We start from the raw sequence: 23,647 nt of genomic DNA on the forward strand, positions 1-23,647 counted from the left end.
ACGTTAATAAATGATAATACAGATAAAAATCAAGCAATGGAAAATCCAGGATGTAATGTAACAATACGAGAGAAGGATAGTTGCTACTCACCATATAGCGGATATGCTGAGTCGCGATAGGCACAATAAGAAGATTCACACACTCATAGCTTTCGGCCATTAAGCCTTTGTCAGCAGTAGACACACACACACACACACACACACACACACACACACACACACACACACACGTCTGCAGTCTACTGTGTAGTTTCAGGTCTCTGAGACTGCAGTTGTGTGTGCAAGTTTGTGTGTGTGTGTGTGTGTGTGTGTGTGTGTGTGTGTGTGTGTGTGTGTGTGTGTACTGCTGACAAAAGCTTAATGGCCAAAAGCTATGAGTGTGTGAATCTTCTTATTGTGCCTATCGCGACTCAGCATCTCCGCTATATGGTGAGTAGCAACTTTCCTTCTCTCGTAATGATAATACAGAAATGTACGTAAGATTAAAAATCACTATACATGAACACCTTACTCAGGAGAAAAGCTGCTACTATGAGAAAAGTTTTTATTTTTCAGTTGGTAATGTTTACCTACACCTCAGACTTCAGTTATGTACATACACAATACTGAAGGAAATCAGTAATGTATATCACACTGTAAGAATGGAAGGCTTGTTACTTGGTTAGTTACATGTTCTAAGTATCATTCTACACCATAGATTGTAGTGATGTGGAATGAGTCATTTTACATTTACACTGAAAATTAATTTGTACAAATGATTACATTTCGAAAATTTCTAAGTTTTTATATATATATATATATATATATATATATATATATATATATATATATATATAAAAATTACAAAAAGATAACAGTTAGTAATTTCTACCCACCACTTTTTACACATTACAGTAATAAAAATTCTTCTATGGAATAGAAGCAATTGTCAAAGAGAAACTTTCTCAACTTGTTTTCAGATTTTATTTCCTGTATCTAAATTTGTATTTCCTGTACTTATTGTTCCGCGATATACTTAACAGTTACCTGCACTACCAAAAATCAAGATCTACTGATAAAATATTGTGCATAAAATGTAAACAACAATTCCATTATTTGAGTTTCTCCTCTTCCAAGTCTGGTTTATTCTTGTTGAGAAATCTTCATTTAGCACCTAATTATCAGAAACCAATGCAAAATTACAGGGAAATAAAAGGGAGGGTGGCCTGCTTATGGCACAATGATTATTAGGTCACTGTATGTACATCATCTTGTTGACCATTGCCACAAACCAGTTTCACAGTACATACCCAACTAATGTGCAAGGATAACATTAAAGGCAACTTCCCTGACAAAATGCTTTCTTTCAAGTAGATGATAAACCTAAATAACATGACAAAACATGGCATAAATCAAAATGAAAGAGTTAAAACCATTTGGGTTTATTAGCAACATTTTGGAATGTATACAATATCAGACAGCATAACTGCATGACTAACTATTACAATTACACAAATCTTTCCTTTATCTTCAGAGTTATAGCTTAGTATATATTTTATTAATGTTTCTCAAAAATGTTCAGACGACCCTTGCTGAGAATATTGGTGACTGTTTGATTAAAGCATCAAGTTTAGTTTTAAATAATTCACTTTTGATTGGTTTCTTTAGATCACAAACAGGATTCTTTACAACATACTCAACATACACTTGACTATATATCTGCTGCAGCAACTCCCGAACATTCTGTGCAGCAACATCGGTGTTCAGAACAAACTTTAGGCCAGATGGAGTTTCAAAATAATGCAATGCATATTTACTGGTTTTGTAATACAGAAAACCTTCCTTAACATCAAAGGGAGATATTTTGCTGACAAATGATTTAAGTGAGAACAACAGTCCATAGGTGAGCTTTGCTTCCTGGAGACAAAAGGAAAAAAAATTCATATATTTTCAGGCACTAAACTTGCTATGAAATATGGTTTTACATAATTTCTACTTACACTACTCAATCTTTTAGTTTGGTTTATTTTGGCTGTCAATGTACAGTGGAATTTTTAAAAAAATCATGTTTCATCAGCATTGCAAGTTACATTTCTAAGATAATTTATATAATGGTAGTAAGCGCTCTTAGGAATACAACAATAAATACACTACTGGCCATTAAATTGCTACACCATGAAGATGACGTGCCACAGACTCGAAATTTAACCGACAGGAAGAAGATGCTGTGATATGCAAATGATTAGCTTCTCAGAGCATTCACACAAGGTTGGCACTGGTGGCGACACCTACAACGTGCTGACATGAGGAAAGTTTCCAACCGATTTCTCATACACAAACAGCAGTTGACTGGCGTTGCCTGATGAAACGTTGTTGTGATGCCTCGTGTAAGAAGTAGAAATGCGTACCATCACGTTTCCGACTTTGATAAAGGTCGGATTGTAGCCTATCGCGATTGCAATTTATCGTATCGCAACATTGCTGCTCGTGTTGATCAAGATCCAATGACTGTTAGCAGAATATGGAATCGATGGGGTCAGGAGGGTAATACGGAACGTTGTGCTGGATCCCAACGGCCTCGTATCACTAGCAGTTGAGATGACAGGCATCTTATCCGCATGGCTGTAACGGATCGTGCAGCCATGTCTCGATCCCTGAGTCAACAGATGGGGACGTTTGCAAGAGTGTCAACAGATGGGGACATTTGCAAGACAACAACCATCTGCACGAACAGTTCGACAACGTTTGCAGCAGCATGGACTATCAGCTCGGAGATCATGGCTGCGGTTACCCTTGACACTGCATCACAGACAGCAGTGCCTGCGATGGTGTACTCAACCTGGCTGCATGAATGGCAAAACGTCATTTTTTCGGATGAATCCAGGTTCTGTTTACAGCATCATGATGGTTGCATCCGTGTTTGGCGACATCACGGTGAATGCACATTGGAAGCGTGTATTCATCATTGCCATACTGGCGTATTACCCGGCGTGATGGTACGGGGTGCCATTGGTTACATGTCTCTGTCACCTCTTGTTCGCATTGACGGTACTTTGAACAGTGGACGTTACATTTCAGATGTGTTACGACCCGTGGCTCTAAACTTCATTCAATCCCTGCGAAACCATACATTTCAGCAGGATAATGCACGACTGCATGTTGCAGGTCCTGTACAGGCCTTTCTGGGTACAGAAAATGTTCGACTGCTGCCCTGGCCAGCACATTCTCCAGATCTCTCACCAACTGAAAATGTCTGGTCTTGAGGCTGCATGGGCAGCTGTACCTGTACACACCATCCAAGCTCTGTTTGACTCAATGCCCAGGCGTACCAAGGCCGTTATTACGGCCAGAGGTGGTTGTTCTGGGTACTGATTTCTCAGGATCTATGCACCCACACTGCGTGAAAATAAAATCACGTCAGTTCTAGTATAATATATTTGTCCAATGAATACCCGTTTATCATCTGCATTTCTTCTTGGTATAGCAATTTTAATGGCCAGTAGTGTAGCAATGGACAGCCCCACACCTGCTGTTGCTGGATATGAAATATGAGAGAGAGAGAGAGAGAGAGAGAGAGAGAGAGAGAGAGAGAGAGAGAGAGAGAGAGAGAGAGAGAGACTAGTTTCCAGAACTTTTTCAGGGAGGAAAGATGGATTTGTTGGTAAGGAGTAAAGAGGAGAAATGGGCCACTCAGATTCTAAGTAAAGAGTGACCCCACAACATTTGAGTCAACTGAATATTCTGTTTGACAAAATGTGACATTTGCCATGCAACACAGTGAGATAATAATAGAAACACATAAAAATGTAAATCACTGCATCTGTTACAATAAATGCACAGTTTTTTACGTACAAAGCTGACAGAAGTCTTTGTGAAATACCCCTGAGTATTTTTATCTTAGCAAAATTCTAGCTACTTTTAAAACCGCTACTAGGCAGAAACATAATTACTATGACACACTGGGCAGACTGCTTTCCTCAGCCTGCTTACTTTTGAAAACTCCAGTATCCCCTATAGACATCAGTACCCTTACTGGCATTGAGGCAATGGACACCCACTAAGGCACTAGCAAGGAAATAGAAATATCAGCAAGCAGATAAGCAAGAAGAAAAAGGAGGAGGAGGAGGAGGTGGGGGTGGAGGGGCAATGTGCACTCTGCACTGAAATGCACAGCCTGGATATTTTCTTTCTTATTCTGAATCAACTAGCTCATTTATTATTTACATGTGCTGATACAATGCAGAAAACTAAATTTGAATTTGCTGAAGGGTATCTGGAATTGTTTAAATCATTCAGCTTCCAGTATGTATTTACTATATTGTGTGCTGGTCACTGAAAAAGACTGTAACACATTAAGTCTCTCCCAAGGTGACTTGTTATATTCCTTCATGAAAATTCACAGTCTTGCATTATGTACAATGAATCTATCTGCTTGAAATGCCCTGGAGCAACACATAGGACAGTAGGCTGTCCCTATTTTCATTCCATCAGGACATATTAAAGCAATATTAGTTTTCAAAATACAATATACACACAAAAAACATGTAGATATGAAAAACATTTTGTTGGTTATCATGTCCAAAATCACTAGTTACTTGAGAATCCAGTGTGACAGTCTACTGTATTTATGATTTCATTGTCTGCCTGACTTGGCTCCACAAGACTGTATCTTCTCCAAAGTAAGTCTGCCATGTTTAATGAAATCACAATCACAGATAGGACAAGATAGTTATTAAAGGCATGCAACTGGCCTACAAAAAGAGACAAAATTACAAAGTTTGTTGCAGTATAAGGTAGAAGTTGATGTGTCAGCGTCAGCTGTTTGTAGGGAAGGACAGACAGTAGGTTAAATTTAAGGACCCATTGATAGTGACATATTACAAAAATACATTAGCTTTGTTTAAGAACACTATAGGATGGAATTGACCATGGTCTTTTGGGTGAACTATACTGGCATTCACCTCATCTGGTATGGGAAAATTACAAGAAATGTAACTCAAAATGGCTATGTGGAAGTTTGAAAATTACTCCAGTGTTTTATCTCTGCAATACTTCACTCGACCTAGTTTACCAATAGCTCAAAACACACCAGAAGCCAAATGTATCCCTTTGTGATGCACTTAATATAATGCATTCAACAGAGGTCAAATCAAGATTAAGTGATTACCTCACATCTAACAAACATAATAAATCACCTCTCTGAAATTAATAAAGAAAAGCACTTCATACTGCAAGATGCTTTACATGGGAGGAAAATCAACAAATATGGACAAATCTTGAAAACATAAAAACTTAACTTGTCTACCAAAGAATGCTTACTAGTAATGTGAGGGAGAATGAAGCCACGATCTCAAACAATGAGTGTCATTAGGTCAAGTGAATTTTCCGAAGCGAGAGTGTCAATGAAGGTGAGACTAGTAAACAAAATGGACTGCCTGGCATCCTGTAGGAGGCTGGCAATAAAATCAGACAACTGGACATTCATGTGGATGCCTATAACAATTTGTAACTGAAGTCGTGCATGTTTCAGCACTGTAAATACAGGTCCTAAATATTCAGGCGTGTAACTACGAGATATTCCAGATAATTCTTACAGATTATTTAACAAAAAAAAAGCTCTATAGTGCAAAGGAGTTTGTGTGTAGCCAATGAAGAATGTTTTTCCCACCTATGGATACATACTGTTAACACGTGAATATGTTTATGCACCATACGATTATGCATCTAACATTACTTTCATATTTTCCAATTTGACGTTTTGTATTGTAATATCTAGGCAAAATATATTAAGACATTAGATTACGTTGACGTATCGTATATTATACGTATACGCTCCCTACATAATGTAATCAAAGAGGAGGAAATAAAATTCACTGTTTGACACACCCTTGATGTGATTAAAAAGGCGAAAAAATAAATTTCATAGTGTCAAAGGACACGATGTTTATATGAATGTAGAGAATTAATAACCAATACGACGCTCAAGTTTATGACGGGGAACAAAAGCATTTTATAGTACACAGCAGTTTATGTGTAGACAATGAGGAATCTTTTTTCTCTCGAGGAAAATACTAATCGCCGAGGATGCAAATTTCCTCACCTCTTCCCGAGTTATTCCTGATTGTTTCAAACGATTCCATTCGGCATAATAAAGAAGTGTTCCATGTCTGTCAAATATGTATATATTATGAATCGTCATTTCCAGCTTTTACAAAGGCGTTTCAGAATCTCATTACAAAACTACACAGACGAAATCATGTTTATTTACAACCAGAGATAGTATTGTGTACACAGGCAGCGCGTTGTACGCCTCTGGCAGTGATCTCAACAGGCGTCTAAAGCTAGCGAAATGAGGGATGCTCAACTACCGGACCTACCGATAGATGGCTCTAGCGCGTGCCGGCCAAAGATCATATCATAGAGTGTGGTCCGCCATATCTGAATTTGGCGAGAACCGAGAAACGAAGTGTCAAAACACGGATGAAAATGTTTTTCGTTCTGCGCCCTGATAAGTCTTTTATATTGGATGTTCTAGATATCTACACATCAACATAATGAAGTGTTTCTAATCTAGCGAGAAAAAACAGTGACAGTTCTGCTATGAAATTCCTAAATTCGAGTGTGTTTTGGAAGTTTAACAAGCTGGCCTATAAATTGTTTACTATTAATTTTATGAGCGCTTTACTTATTTGCCCGTTTTAAAATACTATTTAAGATTCAATGGATCTCAACAAATTACCTTGGTTGCCATAGCTTTTAACTGCAGGTATAATTAGGAAAATCAAGTGTGGAAAACAGTGAAGATGTCTCTTGAAAAAAAGTTGACTGACAACAGAAATTACAACTGAACTATTAAAGTATTACTTAGTTATAAACGGAAAAACTGTTATTTTTCTTTATCTGAAGTGATGCATTACCGATCTGCATATATGCTGACACTGTAATTGCAACATGAACTTACGAATTTGGCTCTCTCTTTGATCAGAAATTTAAATGCCATGATTTTATTAACGCCTGTACATGACACAGTGTATTTTAACTGAGTGATAAGGTAGAACCACCAGTTTTTGACAGTGCTTCAGTCTTTGATACGAGACAAGAAATACATTTAAATGAGACGAAACACAAAGGCCAACGTTAAGGCTCCTCTTAAATGCATAACTGGTATCATTTGGAAGTTAAGTGTAGTAATAATATTACATTGGACTGACCCATGATGATGTAGGAAGTGAAGGAACTTGTTGAAAATAACATCGATCACAGCTGTTAATTTTAAGGTTGGGCTGTCTAAAAACTGTAATTTTCCAGTCTGACGTGGTTCTAGGTGCTCAGTCCGGAACCGCGCGACTGCTACGGTCGCAGGTTCGAATCCTACCTCGGGCATGGAAGTGTGTGATGTCCTTAGGTTAGTTAGGTTTAAATAGTTCTAAGTTCTAGGGAACTGATGACCACAGATGTTAAGTCCCATAGTGCTCAGAGCCATTTGAACCATTTTTTCCAGTCTGACACCCTAATAATGACTGGTACCATGGTTTTATTTTAAAATTGAATTCAAAACATGTCAGTGAGCAAAATTAATTACACTATGAATTACAACCATGGAATTTAATTTCTGTGAATCTTGGTTCCAGTCTTTGACATGGTGTCAATCACTGGAATGACTGATTGTCGTGATACGGCCCAAGCAAAAAACAAACCTGAAAGCGAAACCTGCAGAAGCTGGCCAGACAGGCACCCCAATGGCTGCTACAATCTGTGTGAGACAGGGGTGACATTATATTGCAAATTTAGTGTAAAAAGTTCCATATTGTCTGAATTTGCCCTATACTGACAGGACATTCTAGTCCAATCGATTTTCTTATCTGCAAAAGTACACTAGCCAGTACCAGTGGTACAAAGGTAGTGCCAAATTGCAAACTATCAAAATGGTTCAAATGGCTCTGAGCACTATGGGACTCAACTGCTGTGGTCATAAGTCCCCTAGAACTTAGAACTACTTAAACCTAACTAACCTAAGGACAGCACACAACACCCAGCCATCACGAGGCAGAGAAAATCCCTGACCCCGCCGGGAATCGAACCCGGGAACCCGGGCGTGGGAAGCGAGAACGGTACAGCACGACCACGAGATGCGGGCTGCAAACTATCCAGTAACAACAGAAGTATTGCTGGACAATGTACAGTAAATAATATGTAATAACCTGAGAAATTCAGAGTTGGTTTGAAGAAATAGAATAGCATTTGGAAAGAGTAACATTTTGAAAATAACAAATGACACAAGTAGGGTTTTCAGTTCTTATGAAACCTCACTTAATTTCTCTCTCTCTCTCTCTCTCTCTCTCTCTCTCTCTCTCTCTCTCTCTCCCCATTCTTACGGGAAAAATGTGATAAAATAAAACTGCAAGAAAGTTGTGTACAATGTTGGAAATGATGGAAAAGAAAATCTCACTATGCTTTTAACAGCATATGCTGCTGTAAAGCTTGCTCCTCTTAAGAACATCATTTTCTCAGAGGGAAACATTCCATGTGGGAAAAATATATCTAAAAACAAAGATGATGTGACTTACCAAACGAAAGCGCTGGCAGGTCGATAGACACACTAACAAACACAAACATACACAAAAACTTCAAGCTTTCACAACAAACTGTTGCCTCATCAGGAAAGAGGGAAGGAGAGGGAAAGACGAAAGGATGTGGGTTTTAAGGGAGAGGGTAAGGAGTCATTCCAATCTCGGGAGCGGAAAGACTTACCTAATAGCATACCAAGAACATGAGGGTGTCACAGTGGAGATTTGTTTTCTGGTACAGACGTCTGATACAACTATTCCACAGCAAGACTTACTTTCAATAGGTGTGGTGGCAGTGCATTCCCATAGGATAACAGAATATTATGTCCTCCAGGAATCACATTGGGTACACCACTTACAGCATAAACTGTACAGCAACTACAATGTTTTGTGAGCAAGTAATACCATTCAGTATCTTTAATTTTAACATAAGTCTTGACTCCCTTAATTACCTGGTTATACGTGTGCTTGTACTACAGGTTATTGGTAAAGCAAATACTTATTGAATAGGTCTTCACACTTTTAATACTTTGCAGAAATTCTGAAAAAAGTAAATTCTTTTATTACTGTATCACCTCTATGGTGAATTAAGAGGTACTGACTGGTTTCGTTGAACATTTAATAGAAGCCTTCTTTTTACCTGCTCTTGATAAAGAGCCATTCCAGGTTCTGTACATCACAATCTCTCGCATTTTTCATGAGGTTTGTTATTCTGTACACTAATATTTCTTCTTCTAAATGGTAAATATTGCATTCAGACATTGTTGGTATTAAAGGTAATTCATGAAATAAATTATATTTAAACCAGAAAATTATAGGTTCCACATGACACATGAAAAGTACCTTGTTACACACATGTATGTACAGATTCCAAAATGTCTGTGAATTTGAGTTACAAACTTTTTTAAATAGAAATATGAAGATCACAATACTATGGCTCTGCAATAACTCAAACGTAAAATACCTTAGTTCCTTATGGGAAACTTTGTTCTTTACGTGACTCGAGCAACTGCTTTCACTCTTAATGGAAAACTAAATGGTTTATGTTGAAGTTAACTTGCAAAAAGTGTAACCATTGTTACATAATTTCTGTGAAGTAAGATGCTGTTATTACTATGACCAAACAAAATCTTTTTAACATGTAGTACACAGTTCAAATCAGCAAAAAGTGTAACTGTATAATTAAGGTAAATGTTGATGAAAATTAGGCATGTAACATGAATACTGAAATTTCCTAATCCGCAGCTTATGGTCGTGTGGTAGCGTTCTCGCTTCCCGCGCCCGGGTTCGGTTCCCGGCAGGGTCAGGGATTTTCTCTGCCTCGTGATGACTGGGTGTTGTGTGATGTCCTTAGGTTAGTTAGGTTTAAGTAGTTCTAAGTTCTAGGGGACTAATGACCATAGATGTTAAGTCCCATAGTGCTCAGAGCCATTTGAACCATTTTTTGAAATTTCCTAGATTTCCAAGTGTAACTGTAATCACTGCATTCAGTACTTTGTAGTGCTAGAGAGATAATTCTATATGATTATTTGCATTCTCTTCACCTCCCCCCTCCTTCAACACAGGAAAATATAATAGAAAGACCTCCTTGCAAAATAAAGACAAAATTCAGAAAATTAGGTTTTGCCTGAATCAGGCCCCCTTATTCTAGAATGGTTCTAAAGTAATAAGAATGCTCACGATCAATTGAAATAATGTGTTCATTCTAGGAAGTATTAAAACAAGAATTAAGAGAGTAACAATTTTATTGCTCTTATGTTGCAGAGTATCCACAAACATTACTGTTTGAAACACAGGGCCACTGCATACTCCATTAGATCACACCCATTCTGTGATAAAACTGTTTTCTTAAAGTGAAAAATCAAGTTAACATAGTTATTGCGGGAAATATTTTCTCACACTGAAAGCTATCTGTCAAATAAGTCTCAGAACTTTTTTTTCCATTAATTTCACACAAATCACCTGTTTTTAATGCAAGTGCATGTTTTGTAACACCAAACATCTTAAAATAAGCTTATATAATAAACAATTATAATTTTGTTACAATATCTACACAGGATGTAAAGAGTTAATTTTACTTCAATGTGATTCATCCTTTGAAGTTCATCATTATACAACAACAAATCTATGGACAAAATATTTTTAAAAATCTGTCAAAATGTCACACCCATCTGCATGAAATGTACCAATACATAATCTTTTCCAATTTGAGCACTATAAATGATTAAACAATATGAGTTTATTTGACTTCTGCCTTATACTTGATTTGTTGTTTAAAATTTTCTCAGCAGGCTTTTTTTCCATATGTTTTTAAGTGTGTACAGGAGTACAGGGCAATCTTACAAACAAGTTTAGTCTGATGTAAGTCCTCAATCCCAATTTCATAATGGTAATCATGACCAAGAGCAGGAGCAGGAGATGGGTAATCTACAAATTTAATTTTAACACAATGCAAAATCTTGGCCTGTATATATTTCTGTCGCATATCCCCAGCAATCACAAACATCTGAAACAGTTTCTGAGTATTCTACAACAGAGTACACGCAGTCACTTGTTTTAACCAGTTTTCCCCAGTTAACAAAATTTACAAATGCATTTTTATTGGCCATATTGGGAAAAGCAAAGAGATAAATACATTCTAATGGAGATTTAACTACTGATGGCTTCAGTATGTGAAGACAGTCTTTGCATGTGATCTGCCTTGAAAGGTGCAATGACACATACCCTGCAATATAATAAAGTATGTTTTGCTTGAAAAATGAGAACTTAATCTTATCATCAAGAATTGCACACCACTTCTCTACTTCATTTCCTGCAGCACTTTCATCACTTTCTACTACATGCTTTGTCCGCAGCTCGTAGTCGTGCGGTAGCGTTCTCGCTTCCCGCGCCCAGGTTCCCGGGTTCGATTCCCGGCGGGGTCAGGGATTTTCTCTGCCTCGTGATGACTGGGTGTTGTGTGATGTCCTTAGGTTAGTTAGGTTTAAGTAGTTCTAAGTTCAGGAGACTGATGACCATAGATGTTAAGTCCCATAGTGCTCAGAGCCATTTCAACCATTTTGAACTACATGCTTTCTTGCATGAAAATCATAAACAGGTGGTAAACAACACACATTAAAATGTGAGCAATTCCCATTCATTGCAGTGACACTGTTACTCAAGAGCAACTTTCTCATGGCACATTTGAACTGGTATGCATTTGCAATGTTGTTCCAACCACCTCTGGACTGAATGCTGGAAAAAAAAAGCTCTATGTGGTTTTGTGACAGTTTATAAGTTAGAAAATACTTCAGAGGAGATTCAACACGAAGCATAATTGCCAGAGCTATGTGCCTGACTGATTGGATATTGAAAATTATCCCAAAAGCAAAAGTATTTCTCGCATGGAGCAGCAATGGAACACCAATGATTTTTAAGCTTTTGATATAATTTTCAGTGTGTCTGAAAATACCAAGCCAATAATATTTGTTGTCAAGTCTCAGGGGGCTCTTATACCCTTTGTGTAATGGATTTCTGGAGTTCAGAATATCAAAAATCCTATTAATATAATACAAAAATTCTACTATTGCTTCACTTCCTTTAAAATTTGGATCACCAACCCTCCTCAAAAACTATATACTATCTGCCACGCTAGAACTCAAAAGTCTGTGCAGCTAATGAAACATTCATTTTTCTATTTACATTACTTATACGTTGTCCTGATAGTTTGTTGGCAAATGTCATACCTTCTTCTTGTTGTACCTTGTTCAATTTCTCAATGAAATGCCATCTAATAATGACAGTTGGAGACTCAATAGCAGATACTTCTGCTAGAGCATTTCTGGCAAACTTAATCATATGACACATGCCCAAGATACAATAAACATTGTATTTTTCCACAGGATGAGGAAAGTAGCTTTTAAAATCACCCTTGGAAAAATTTAAAGTACAGCCAAGCGAACGTAAAGTGCTTATATTTACCTTAAAGCCATCACATGTAACACACCAAACCATAGTGCCAGAACTATGCAGCCTCTCTAAAGCAGATTTTATCAGTGTGGCTTGATTATATGCCTGTTCACTATTGATAAAGAAATATGCAATCGGGCATTTAAATTTGCCTTTAATAGAGACAAGCATGAAAACCAGAGCCTCAGATGCCTCTATTACTTCTTTTGACTGAGGCACGGAAATACGGAAGCGTCCGATCCCGCCCGTCTGCTTTGACCCATGACGTCACAAATATGGCGGAAACGACCATAAACCACGATTCCAATATGGCGCATATAAAGTCGTTATGTTAAAACAAGCGTTCAGTGCATAGTGCTGTGGAATGTGGAAAAAACAGCAAATTGGCGCTCATAGGAAGAAGAACAACACCAAAAATGCAACAGGAGCGTAATATGTAAGAAACTGTCCACGCAACCTGCCACTGATGATGCCTTGCAGAAAATAAAGGCGAACCGCGTATGGCACTAAGATTGTGTTTTATTCAGTTGCTGTCAGACGGTCCATAAGTGAAACTTATCAATATACCGTAGCGTTATGTACACATTGTGAGGACGAAAATACATCGAAAAACAAACACACACACTTTCCACAAGAAGCCTAATGACACTAACGGGACAAGCGCGGGAAATGGGGTGTTTTGGGTGGGGGGAAAACTAAATATAAACAAATTTAGACGCCTTGCGTAGCTACAACGTGTAAGTGAAGACAGCCATGCATGAATACCCACCCACCTCCCCAGGGGTCGTAACCCTGCAACCCATAGAAGATAAAGATGCTTCAGTAGCAGATTAGTGTTTTTTGTCTTAAAAAAAAAATCTCACGGGATAGAACGAACAGATCAGAAAAGTAAATAAAATATGATAAAACAGAACTGGAGACAGCCACACTCAAACCAAACTCCGCGCCGTCATGACGTCACACACGACAACACCCTTACGTCACGGGTCAAAGCCGACGCGTGGGATCGGACGCTTCTGTCGACCCTCTACACTTGCCACCCATTTGGAAATCAATGATGTATGGGGCAGAGGCACTAATTTTTGCAGGTATTCATATGCTGCTGGTGAATAAAAGTAAACAGTCATAGCAAACATTTTCACATTTGTTGTGTATCTATTACTCTTCGACGAGAGAGAGGTGTTCACTACATTGCACACTAATTCCACTTGTGTTCCTTTCTGATGATTGAGGAAGTTATGTAACTTCTCAGGAAGATGCCCCTTCTCCTTCAATGAACTTATGATGTCATCCATGGAAAACACTTTCTTCTTCGAAGTTTTTCACGGACGCACTTCAGTTTACGTTTTAATTCGTGCACAATGTCTGAGGGGAAAAAAAATAAAAATAATGCGAGTTTCGGTCGCCATGTCTTCCATTTCTACTTTCGACTGTATACCACAATCAATTACTGAAGAACCAACTGCATTCTGAAATAAAGAAATAATTTCGTTATATATGATTGAAATAACTCAAGGCTTGATGAAAAAATATTATAAGAAAACTATGGGGGTGTGAAAACATCCTTATACTAACGTTTTCGACACAATTCGCAGCTTCTGCATTGGATAAGTGGGACATGCTTTCCACGGAAGAATTTTCATTGACAACATTCTCCACGCAATCAGTAACGTCTGCAATGGGCAAATCGAGCACAGATTCCATGACAGAACGCCAAAAACAAAAATATGGACCTGTATTACAACATTGCTTAGACCTATGTAGCGTACGAAATAAATTCACAAAAGTAAAAAGCACACACATAGCAAGGAAATTAATTAGCTACCTCAAATGGAGAATCATCATTGTCACTCAAAATCCTAACAACATGTCGTCGTGGCTGTTTATTTGGTGGCATCAAATGTGCCGGAAAGTCAAAAACTGATGGCACTGCTTCGGGTTTGAGACGTTTCTTCCACGTTCCAGGGCTCACTACGTAATCATCTTGTCGGAAATGGTTTCCGCAAAGTAACTGCAAGACGTAGGATTAAAATCTTTCCGCTTCACGGAAGTAATCCACGTCTTTAGTAGCTCTGGGTGCTTTAGAGGAAACCTGGTCAAAAACATCGAATTAGCAAACGCACTAAGTCTGTATTTTTATCGCATTGCATCGGTAGTCCTATTACCTGTGAAATGGTAAGTCACTCTCCTTACTCCACCGCTTCGTACAACTGAAAGCGGAACAAGAAATCACCATTTCGATAATCCATAATTCCTTATACACCGTACAGACCGAGAGAAACTTCTTGCCAAATTTGAATATGGCGGGCAATACAGACGACAGTAATCAGCTGGTAGAGCCATCTATCGGTAGGTCCGGTAGTTGAGCATCCCTCATTTCGCTAGCTTTAGACGCCTGTGTGATCTCAAAACTAAACTACTAGACACTAGTAAACTGACAAACTGTAGAGGCTACTCAAAGTCGTCTTTGCCTAGAAAGTAGAAAACTGTGTAGTTCTTTGGTGGAGTCGCTATATTGTAAGAATTTGTAACGGAGCAGTAGTACTTCTTGTTCTTCTGCTTGTGAGTTTAAGGTTTTTTTTTAACAAACGTGGGCAGAGTTGTGTTGCATACTGTTGTAAAATAGGAAAAATGTTTTTAACGTTCAATGTAGTATACCTTGGTATTTTCATGAAGTATGTTTTGTGCATATAGGATCTCCTTGAAGTTCGTTTTTTGAGTATAGTGCCAAATCTGTATCCTAAAGAAATATACCGTTTTAAATGAAACTGTTTTGTTCAGACTTAATAATTTACAGCAGGTTATGGGCCCCGGCTACGTGAAACTGAACAAAATATTTTTTTTTTTTCAAGTTTGATTCAATTCAGTGTGTGCTGGTAGAAGCTATCTGCTATTGAATCGAGCTGTACGGTAAGAATATTGCTACAAACGGAGACTATGAAGTAATATTGATAAACTCGAAGGGCCTCAAGATTGGGCAAAATGGAAATGGCATATCTCTATGGTACTCCGTTCATATGAACTGGAAGACGTTATTATCGGTACGCTCGAACCCGCGGTGCTGCCTCAGGAACCAACAAGTGAACAGAAGGCAGAATGGCAAATGAATGACGCGAAAGCGGCAAGTTTGATAGCAAGTGCGCTAAGCAAACTAGTAGCTGAACTTGTATTGACGTGCAGAAACGCTAAAGAAATATGGGACAAACTACATGCGAGATTTGAACGTAGTAGCACGTAACGCTTGAACATTTTAATTGAAACATTCTTCCATGTCAATCGTGACGAAGCAGAAAATATTAGCTCACATGTTGCTAAGCTACAAAAGTTATTTGTAGATTTAAATGACGAATTAACGAAACATAAAGAGAATACATTGTCTGAAAGAATATTAAATGGTCAAATTTTATCTACGCTGGGAAGGGAATATGATAATTTTAAAGATCTCTGGGGCACAATACCGGCTGAAAACCAGAATCTGAACTTACTTATTGAAAAACATTGTGCTATTGAACTGCGTGAACAAAGTACAACAGATGTGACTGCATTGGTTGCGTATAACTCACGAAAAAAGAAGATGTCAAAAGAGCGAGCAAAACAAAAGTTTCCGTGTAACAAATGTAAACAACTAGGACACTGGGCAGCGGAGTGTCCACAGAACCCTTGTGACTGCAATAACGAGCGGCAAGGAGAAAAGGTAAGTGAAAACGCTGTGTTTACTTCGTGTGCCATGGGTGCGTCTACTGTAAATTATATTGAAGTAAATAAATGGTATTGTGATAGTGGTGCTACAAAGCATATCACCCCGAAAAAACAATACTTCGTCTTGTACAGCGAATTTGATGTTTCCTGAAGTGGTTTCATTAGGAAGACAAGGTACTAACATGCATGCACTTGGTAACAGCACAGTTTACATCGAAATAAGACGAAACAATGAATGATATAGGGCCGTGTTGGAAAATGTATGTGCCCGATGCAAGCACTCATTGTTCTCTGCCAGAGCAGCTGCACGTAACAACTACAGTATAACATTAGATTATAAAGGTGTTATGATTAAAAAAAAATCAGCGGTGACATCGTCATGACAGGCTTTGTGGAAAATGGTCTGTACGTGTTGAATATGCGTGTTGTCAGACCAGAAAACAGTGATCAAGTAAATATAGCGACATCTGAAACACTGCTAAAGTACCATGAAAGATTCGGTCATCAAAATAAGCAACGCATCAAGAACATTTTGAAGAAACTTAACATCAGTGTAGAAAGTTGTAATGATGAATTTTGTGACGGTTGGGGATTAGGAAAGACGCATAGAATACCATTCAAACGACGAACAAACCGCTCCACAATTACTGGCGAATTAATTCACGCAGATGTCAATGGTCCAATGAGTAAAGAGTCGTTTGGAGGTGCTCGATATTATGTATGTTTTAAAGACGATTTCAGTAAATTTCGTCGAATTTTCTTTCTGAAGCACAAACATGAAGTGTAAGATATGCTTAAGCAGTTTTTAAATGAAGCACAAACCAGAGAACATGTTGTTAAACAATTTCGATGTGATGGAGGCAAGGAATTTAACAACAACATGATTAAGAAATTACTCACGGATAAAGGAATAGAATTACTGATTTCTCCACCGTATACTCCTGAACAAAACGGTGTGGCCGATCGTGAAAGCAGAACAATTGTTGAAGCCATACATTCGATGCTAAACACAAGTAAGCTACCAAGAGGACTGTGGGCAGAAGCATGCAATACAGCAGTCTATATTTTAAATCGTACTGGAAGGTCTTCGGTTCCAGACAAATTTCCATATGAGCTGTGGTACAATCGATCAGTGGGAAAACTTGATCATCTTAGAATTTTTGGCACAGGTTGTTATGTTCATATAAGCAAACAATTCTGTTCAAAATTTGATGACAAGGCTGTTTTTGGACAGCTCGTTGGGTATGTCAATGACAAAGATGGATTTAGGGTCTGGGTTCCTTCCAAAAGGAAAGTTGTCTTGAGTCATGATATAAAATTTAAACCAGAGTGTGTAGCTCCCACAGTGATCACATTACCTTAGACATTCCTTGGCAGTCTGCTTCTGGGGGACATCAAAGTGAAGAAAACTTTAACAGACTTGAATCTGGAGGAAGTCAGGAATCAGATGGCAATAACAAAAAATCAGCAGAATTCTGGAAAGCCAAAGCATCAGAATCTTCTAATGTAGATGAACTGGAGAACAGAAGACTACGAAGAAAACCAACCTGGATAGAAAGCGATGAGTTCTTGATGTTTTCAAAATTTACTGCTGGCGAACAAAAAGATCCAAACTGTTTTTATGATGTATGACAGTCGAATGAGAAAGAAAATTTGATGCCAGCTATCAATTAAGAACTAGAATCACTAAAGAGAAACAATACTTGGGTGTTAGTTGAACATCCTATGAATGCCAAAGCATTACAAAATCGTTGGGTTCTACGTTGAAAAGTTTCAGCTGATGGAAACACTCGCTTCAAAGCTGAATTAGTTGCTGAGGGATATGTTCAGCAAGCAGGAATAAATTATGAAGATACATTTAGTCCTGTTGCACGTTATGACACCATTAGAGTTTTGCTAGCGGTAGCTGCTTCAAAAAAACTGGTGTTGAAACAATTTTATGTGAAGACGGCATTTTTAAATGGAATACTTCAAGATGAAGTGTACATGGAACAACAAGAAGGCCTTTAAGATAGTGAGCATCGAGTGTGTCCCCTGAAACGAAGTCTCTATGGATTAAAACTAGCACCACACTGCTGGAACAAACGGTTTATGGGAGTTATGGAGAAAGCAGGTTTTCGGAACAGTGCTGCAGATCCTTGTTTGTTTTATCGCAAATGCAATTAAAATAGACTTTATGTAGCTATTTACGTTGATCACGACCTAATTGTTGGCAGTGACGAAGAAGAAATAACTGCATTTCTGAACACTTTACAATGTGAATTTGATATAACATTCGGGACTCTTGACAGTTTTCTTGATATAAAAATAAAACAAAATGAAAATGGAGCAATTATGATAAGTCAAGAAAAGTACACGAAAGAAATACTGGAAAGATTTCGAATGGCAGAATCTAACATGAATTCAACTCCCATTGGATATGAAGAAAATGATCAGAATGAAACAGAAGCAATTTCGTCCTCCATTCCCTACAGCGAGGCAATTGGATGTCTTATGTATATCTCAATAGCATCTCGTCCAGACATACGTTTTGCAGTTAGTAAAGCTGCTCGAGCTATGAGAAAACGAACTGCTTCAGACTGGAACCGAGTTCAACGCATATTTCGGTACCTGTAAGGTACATTAATTTATGGCATTAGCTATGATAGAGAAGAAAATCTGAGAATTTACAGTGATGCTGATTTTGCTGGAGACAAACAGACAAGACGTTCAACAACTGGTATTGTGGCAAAGTACCATGTTGTTGTTGTTGTTGTTGTTGTTGTAGTCTTCAGTCCTGAGACTGGTTTGATGCAGCTCTCCATGCTACTCTATCCTGTGCAAGCTTCTTCATCTCCCAGTAACTACTGCAACCTACATCCTTCTGAATCTGCTTAGTGTATTCATCTCTTGGTCTCCCTCTACGATTTTTACCCTCCACACTGCCCTCCAATACTAAATTGGTGATCCCTTGATGCCTCAGAACATGTCCTACCAATCGATTCCTTCTTCTAGTCAAGTTGTGCCACAAATTTCTCTTCTTACCAATCCTATTCAATACCTCCTCATTAGTTATGTGATCTACCCATCTAATCTTCAGCATTCTTCTGTAGCACCACATTTCAAAAGCTTCTATTCTCTTCTTGTCTAAACTATTTATCGTCCATGTTTCACTTCCATACATAGCTACACTCCATACAAATACTTTCAGAAACGACTTCCTGACGCTTAAATCTATACTCGATGTTAACAAATTTCTCTTCTTCAGAAACACTTTCGTTGCCATTGCCAGTATACATTTTATATCCTCTCTACTTCGACCATCATCAGTTATTTTGCTCCCCAAATAGCAAAACTCCTTTACTACTTTAAGTGTCTCATTTCCTAATCTAATTCACTCAGCATAACTCGACTTAATTCGACTACATTCCATTATCCTCGTTTGCTTTTGTTGATGTTCATCTTGTATCCTCCTTTCAAGACACTATCCATTCCGTTCAACTGCTCTTCCAAGTCCTTTGCTGTCTCTGACAGAATTACAATGTCATTGGCAAACCTCAAAGTTTTTATTTCTTCTCCACGGATTTTAATACCTACTCCGAATTTTACTTTTGTTTTCTTCACTGCTTGCTCAGTATACAGATTGAATAACATCGGGGAGAGGCTACAACCCTGTCTCACTCCCTTCCCAACCACTGCTTCCCTTTCGTGTCCCTCGACTCTTATAACTGCCATCTGGTTTCTGTACAAATTGTAAATAGCCTTTCGCTCCCTGTATTTTACCCCTGCCACCTTCAGAATTTGAAAGAGAGTATTCCAGTCAACATTGTCAAAAGCTTTCCCTAAGTCTACAAATGCTAGAAACGTAGGTTTGCCTTTCCTTAATCTAGCTTCTAAGATAAGTCATAGGGTCAGTATTGCCTCACGTGTTCCAGTATTTCTACAGAATTCAAACTGATCTTCCCTGAGGTCAGCTTTTACCAGTTTCTCCATTCGTCTGTAAAGAATTCGTGTTAGTATTTTGCGCCCGTGACTTATTAAACTGATAGTTCGGTAATTCTCACATATGTCAACACCTGCTTTCTTTGGGACTGGAATTATTATATTCTTCTTGAAGTCTGAGGGTATTTCGCCTGTCTCATATATCTTGCTCGCCAGATGGTAAAGTTTTGTCAGGACTGGCTCTCCCAAGGCTGTCAGTAGTTCTTATGGAATGTTGTCTACTCTGGGGGCCTTGTTTCAACTCAGGTCTTTTATTGCTCTGTCAAACTCTTCATGCAGTATCATATCTCCCATTTCATCTTCATCTACATCCTCTTCCATTTCCATAATATTGTCCTCAAGTACATCACCCTTGTATAGACCCTTGTATAGGGGCAATATCATGGACAAGTCAGTTGCAGAAGGTAGTTGCTTCATCTACAACTGAAGCAGAAATCATTTCAGCAAGTGAAGGAGCCAAATAATTAGTTTGGTTACGTTGTTTACTAAGTGACTTGGTTGAAATACCAGAACAACCTCCAACACTTTATATTAACAATGCCAGTGCATTAAAATTGGCAAAAAACCCTGAATATCGTCGTCTGTTAAAACACATAGAGGTCCAACACTTCTATGTTCGCGAAAGATTTCTGAATGGGGAAATTTTTGGTAGAACATATAGATGGAAAAAACCAGTTAGCTGACCTGCTGACAAAGCCACTTGAGTGAGTTCGATTTAATTTGCTGCATGCAGAGACTAGTGTGAAGGAAGTCAAAGAGTAACTCTTTGTTTTCATATGACTGTTTTATTTATCCTTTTGGAGGAAGTGTTGTAAAAAAGGAAAAATGTTTTTTGCGTTCAATGTAGTATTCCTTGGTATTTTCATGAAGTATGTTTTTTGTATATAGGATCTCACCAAAGTTCGTTTTTTCAATTAAGTACCAAATCTGTATCCTAAAGAAATATAACGTTTTAAATGAAACTGTTTTGTTCAGACTTAATAATTTGCAACACATACTGATGCAGTAATCGATGGACAACAGGAAGTGGTTTCCAATTCCACCTGTAAGTTACATATGACGTAATATATGATAAAGGAAATAGTGTTCGGTAAACTCAAAATACTGTAAAAATATATCTAAAATCTTTCCAGTTTTCCTCGCTCACATCCAGAATTTTTTAAGAAAAGGATGCATGCAGTACAAAAGGAATACTGGACTCCATCGAAACATAGCGACATTTGTAATTCTCATTTTACGAAAGGCAGCTAATTGTTTCAGCAAGGAGCTGATAGACAGGTGTTGAAGGATGACGCTATACCAAGTTTATTCAGTTTTCCAGGCCATTTGCAAGTGACAATCAATCGGAGAAGGCAATTTGTTCGGAATAAACTATCAGTTTCTGAGCTAAAACGATGTATTTGGTTAGCAACAAGGACACATATCCTGTTAATGTGTCATTCTGAACTTCTAGTAGCTCGTAATTGTTGCAGATAGATTCTTTTAATTTTGTTTCAGAAAATGAATGAGATCCAAATGACAAATACGTTTTGTTAATTCGATGGCAATCATGAGAAATGTGATGCAAGTGTTCAAACTGATGCCTCTCATAGAATCTGACTCTTTGGAAAAAGTGCAACGATTGTAGATGAAACTGAAGCGGCATGAAAAATAGGCGGAAACAATGGCAGAATTGATTAAAGATCCGAAAAAAGCTGTGTAAATGACAACCTGGAAAGTGTTCTTCAGGACATTTTGGGTCTAGTGAAGCAGGGGATACCACTTGTTGGCTTTGACCAATGATTTCAGAATTAGTCAGAGAGCATTTATTACACAGATGAAAGAGCTGACAAGCCTGTTCACAAACAAAGGAATATGAGAGACGAAAAATATAGTTGACATATATCAAAGCAAGTAGTATTTTCAAATTAAGGACATCGCGTGTTTGTATCGTATTAAATCTGTGGAAAATGAAGGGGAAAATATTGATGGAAATATTGGTAGCATAGAATACCTCACATCACATATATGTGGGTTGTATCTCGAACCTCATTCAAATGGTATTGGTTAACTGCAGTACGGGATACAAGTTTAACGTATGTCGATTTTTCGTTTTCGTTAGCATTAATATCCTGTTGTTCAGTTGAACTATATAGGTCAACTGAAGCACGGGATACAAATTTTACATCATGTTTTGTTTCTTTCGCCTCCGCTACCACTAATAGTCTGTTCTTACGTATATAGTAGTACTACCGATGGCAGAAGGAGCTACGTGCATAATATTTGTATCCCATACTTCTGTTGACCTATATATATATATATATATATATATATATATATATATATATATATATATATATAAACTGCTAACGAAAACGTAGAAATGGACGTATGTTACATTTGCAACCTGTACCTCAGTTGAACTACGCGAAGAGTCAATAAGACAACACATATACAATTTGTATCCCGTACTTCACTATGGGCCATAATTTTTTTTTTTGCCTTCGATGCTAATAGTATCGACTGAAAGTTGTAGTTTTGATTACAGCAGTGACAATAGTATCCCATTTTTTAGTTGGTCTATATAGCTATTACTACCTACTACTACTACGTGATCAGGCCCAGTGGACCGCATGCTTCTACAAGTTTCCTCCTCCATTGTATTCTGTCCATTGCTGCTATCCGCCATCCATCCATATTTATGGACACTTGGTTTAAATCTTCATGGAGGCTATCCCTCCAACACTTCTTGGGTCTCCCTGGAGGTCTCTTTCCTGTAGGTGTGAAATCCAGGGGCTTCCGAGGGCATCTGTGAGCCTCCATCTGGGCCACATGGCTGGCCCATTGCATTCGTTTGGGTATGACAGTTCCTGCTATGTTGGGCTGCTGGTATAATACCTCAAGCTCTTGGTTGTATCTGATCCTCCATTTCCCTGTATTTGCATCCAGAACCAGACCGAAGACCTTCTGAAGCACTTTTCTCTCAAAAACGAGGAGTTTATGGGAATCCTGCTTCTGGATACTGCGTGTCTCACAGCCATATAGAACAACAGGCTGCATCAGGATTTTCTACAGTCGAATCTTGAACTGTTTGGAGAGATATCTGGACTGAAGCAGTTGTGCTAGGCTGTGGTAAGATCGGTTTCTTGCCTGTATTCTAGCATTGATCTCTGCTTCACATGATGTGTTCTCAATGAAAAGTGCCCCTAAGTATTTCATTCATACACTCTCTTGTAGGACTGGTCTCCAACCAGCAGTGATTGTAGATGACCAGCAGTCTAACAATGACCACGAATCATAACGAGGTACTCCATCTTGGCTTTGTTTATGTTTAGCCCAAATTTGCTGGCAGCCTCCTTTAGTGCTTTGGTCAATTGCTCCAACTCCTCTTCAGACCTAGAGAGTAAACAAATGTCGTCTGCATAGGCTAAGTATACCAGTCTCTTTCCTTCGATTTCAATCCCTTCGTTCTCTTGGAAGGTCTCGCATACGAA

The 23,647-nt window shown here is 38.2% G+C and overlaps 1 protein-coding gene across 1 annotated transcript; it reads right to left on the bottom strand.

The window, feature by feature from the left end:
* Window positions 1–1,405: 1,405 nt before the first annotated feature.
* On the bottom strand, window positions 1,406–6,299 carry LOC124545617 (trafficking protein particle complex subunit 1). Its single transcript, XM_047124568.1, has 2 exons — window positions 6,080–6,299; window positions 1,406–1,896 (listed from the first exon to the last, which is right to left on the bottom strand). The coding sequence occupies exons 1-2, from the start codon at window positions 6,176–6,178 to the stop codon at window positions 1,558–1,560; spliced, it is 438 nt and encodes a 145-aa protein (XP_046980524.1). The 5' UTR covers window positions 6,179–6,299; the 3' UTR covers window positions 1,406–1,557.
* Window positions 6,300–23,647: the final 17,348 nt, after the last annotated feature.

This window comes from Schistocerca americana, chromosome 1 (assembly GCF_021461395.2).
Source record: "Schistocerca americana isolate TAMUIC-IGC-003095 chromosome 1, iqSchAmer2.1, whole genome shotgun sequence".
Lineage (NCBI taxonomy): Eukaryota > Metazoa > Arthropoda > Insecta > Orthoptera > Acrididae > Schistocerca > Schistocerca americana.

Excerpts from the sequence above, each read along its gene's own strand:
- LOC124545617 (XM_047124568.1), bottom strand. The coding sequence starts at position 6,178 with ATGACGATTCATAATATATACATATTTGACAGACATGGAACACTTCTT. Across the intron at positions 1,897-6,079 it reads CAGGAATAACTCGGGAAGAG|GAAGCAAAGCTCACCTATGG; the intron begins GTGAGGAAATTT and ends TTTTGTCTCCAG.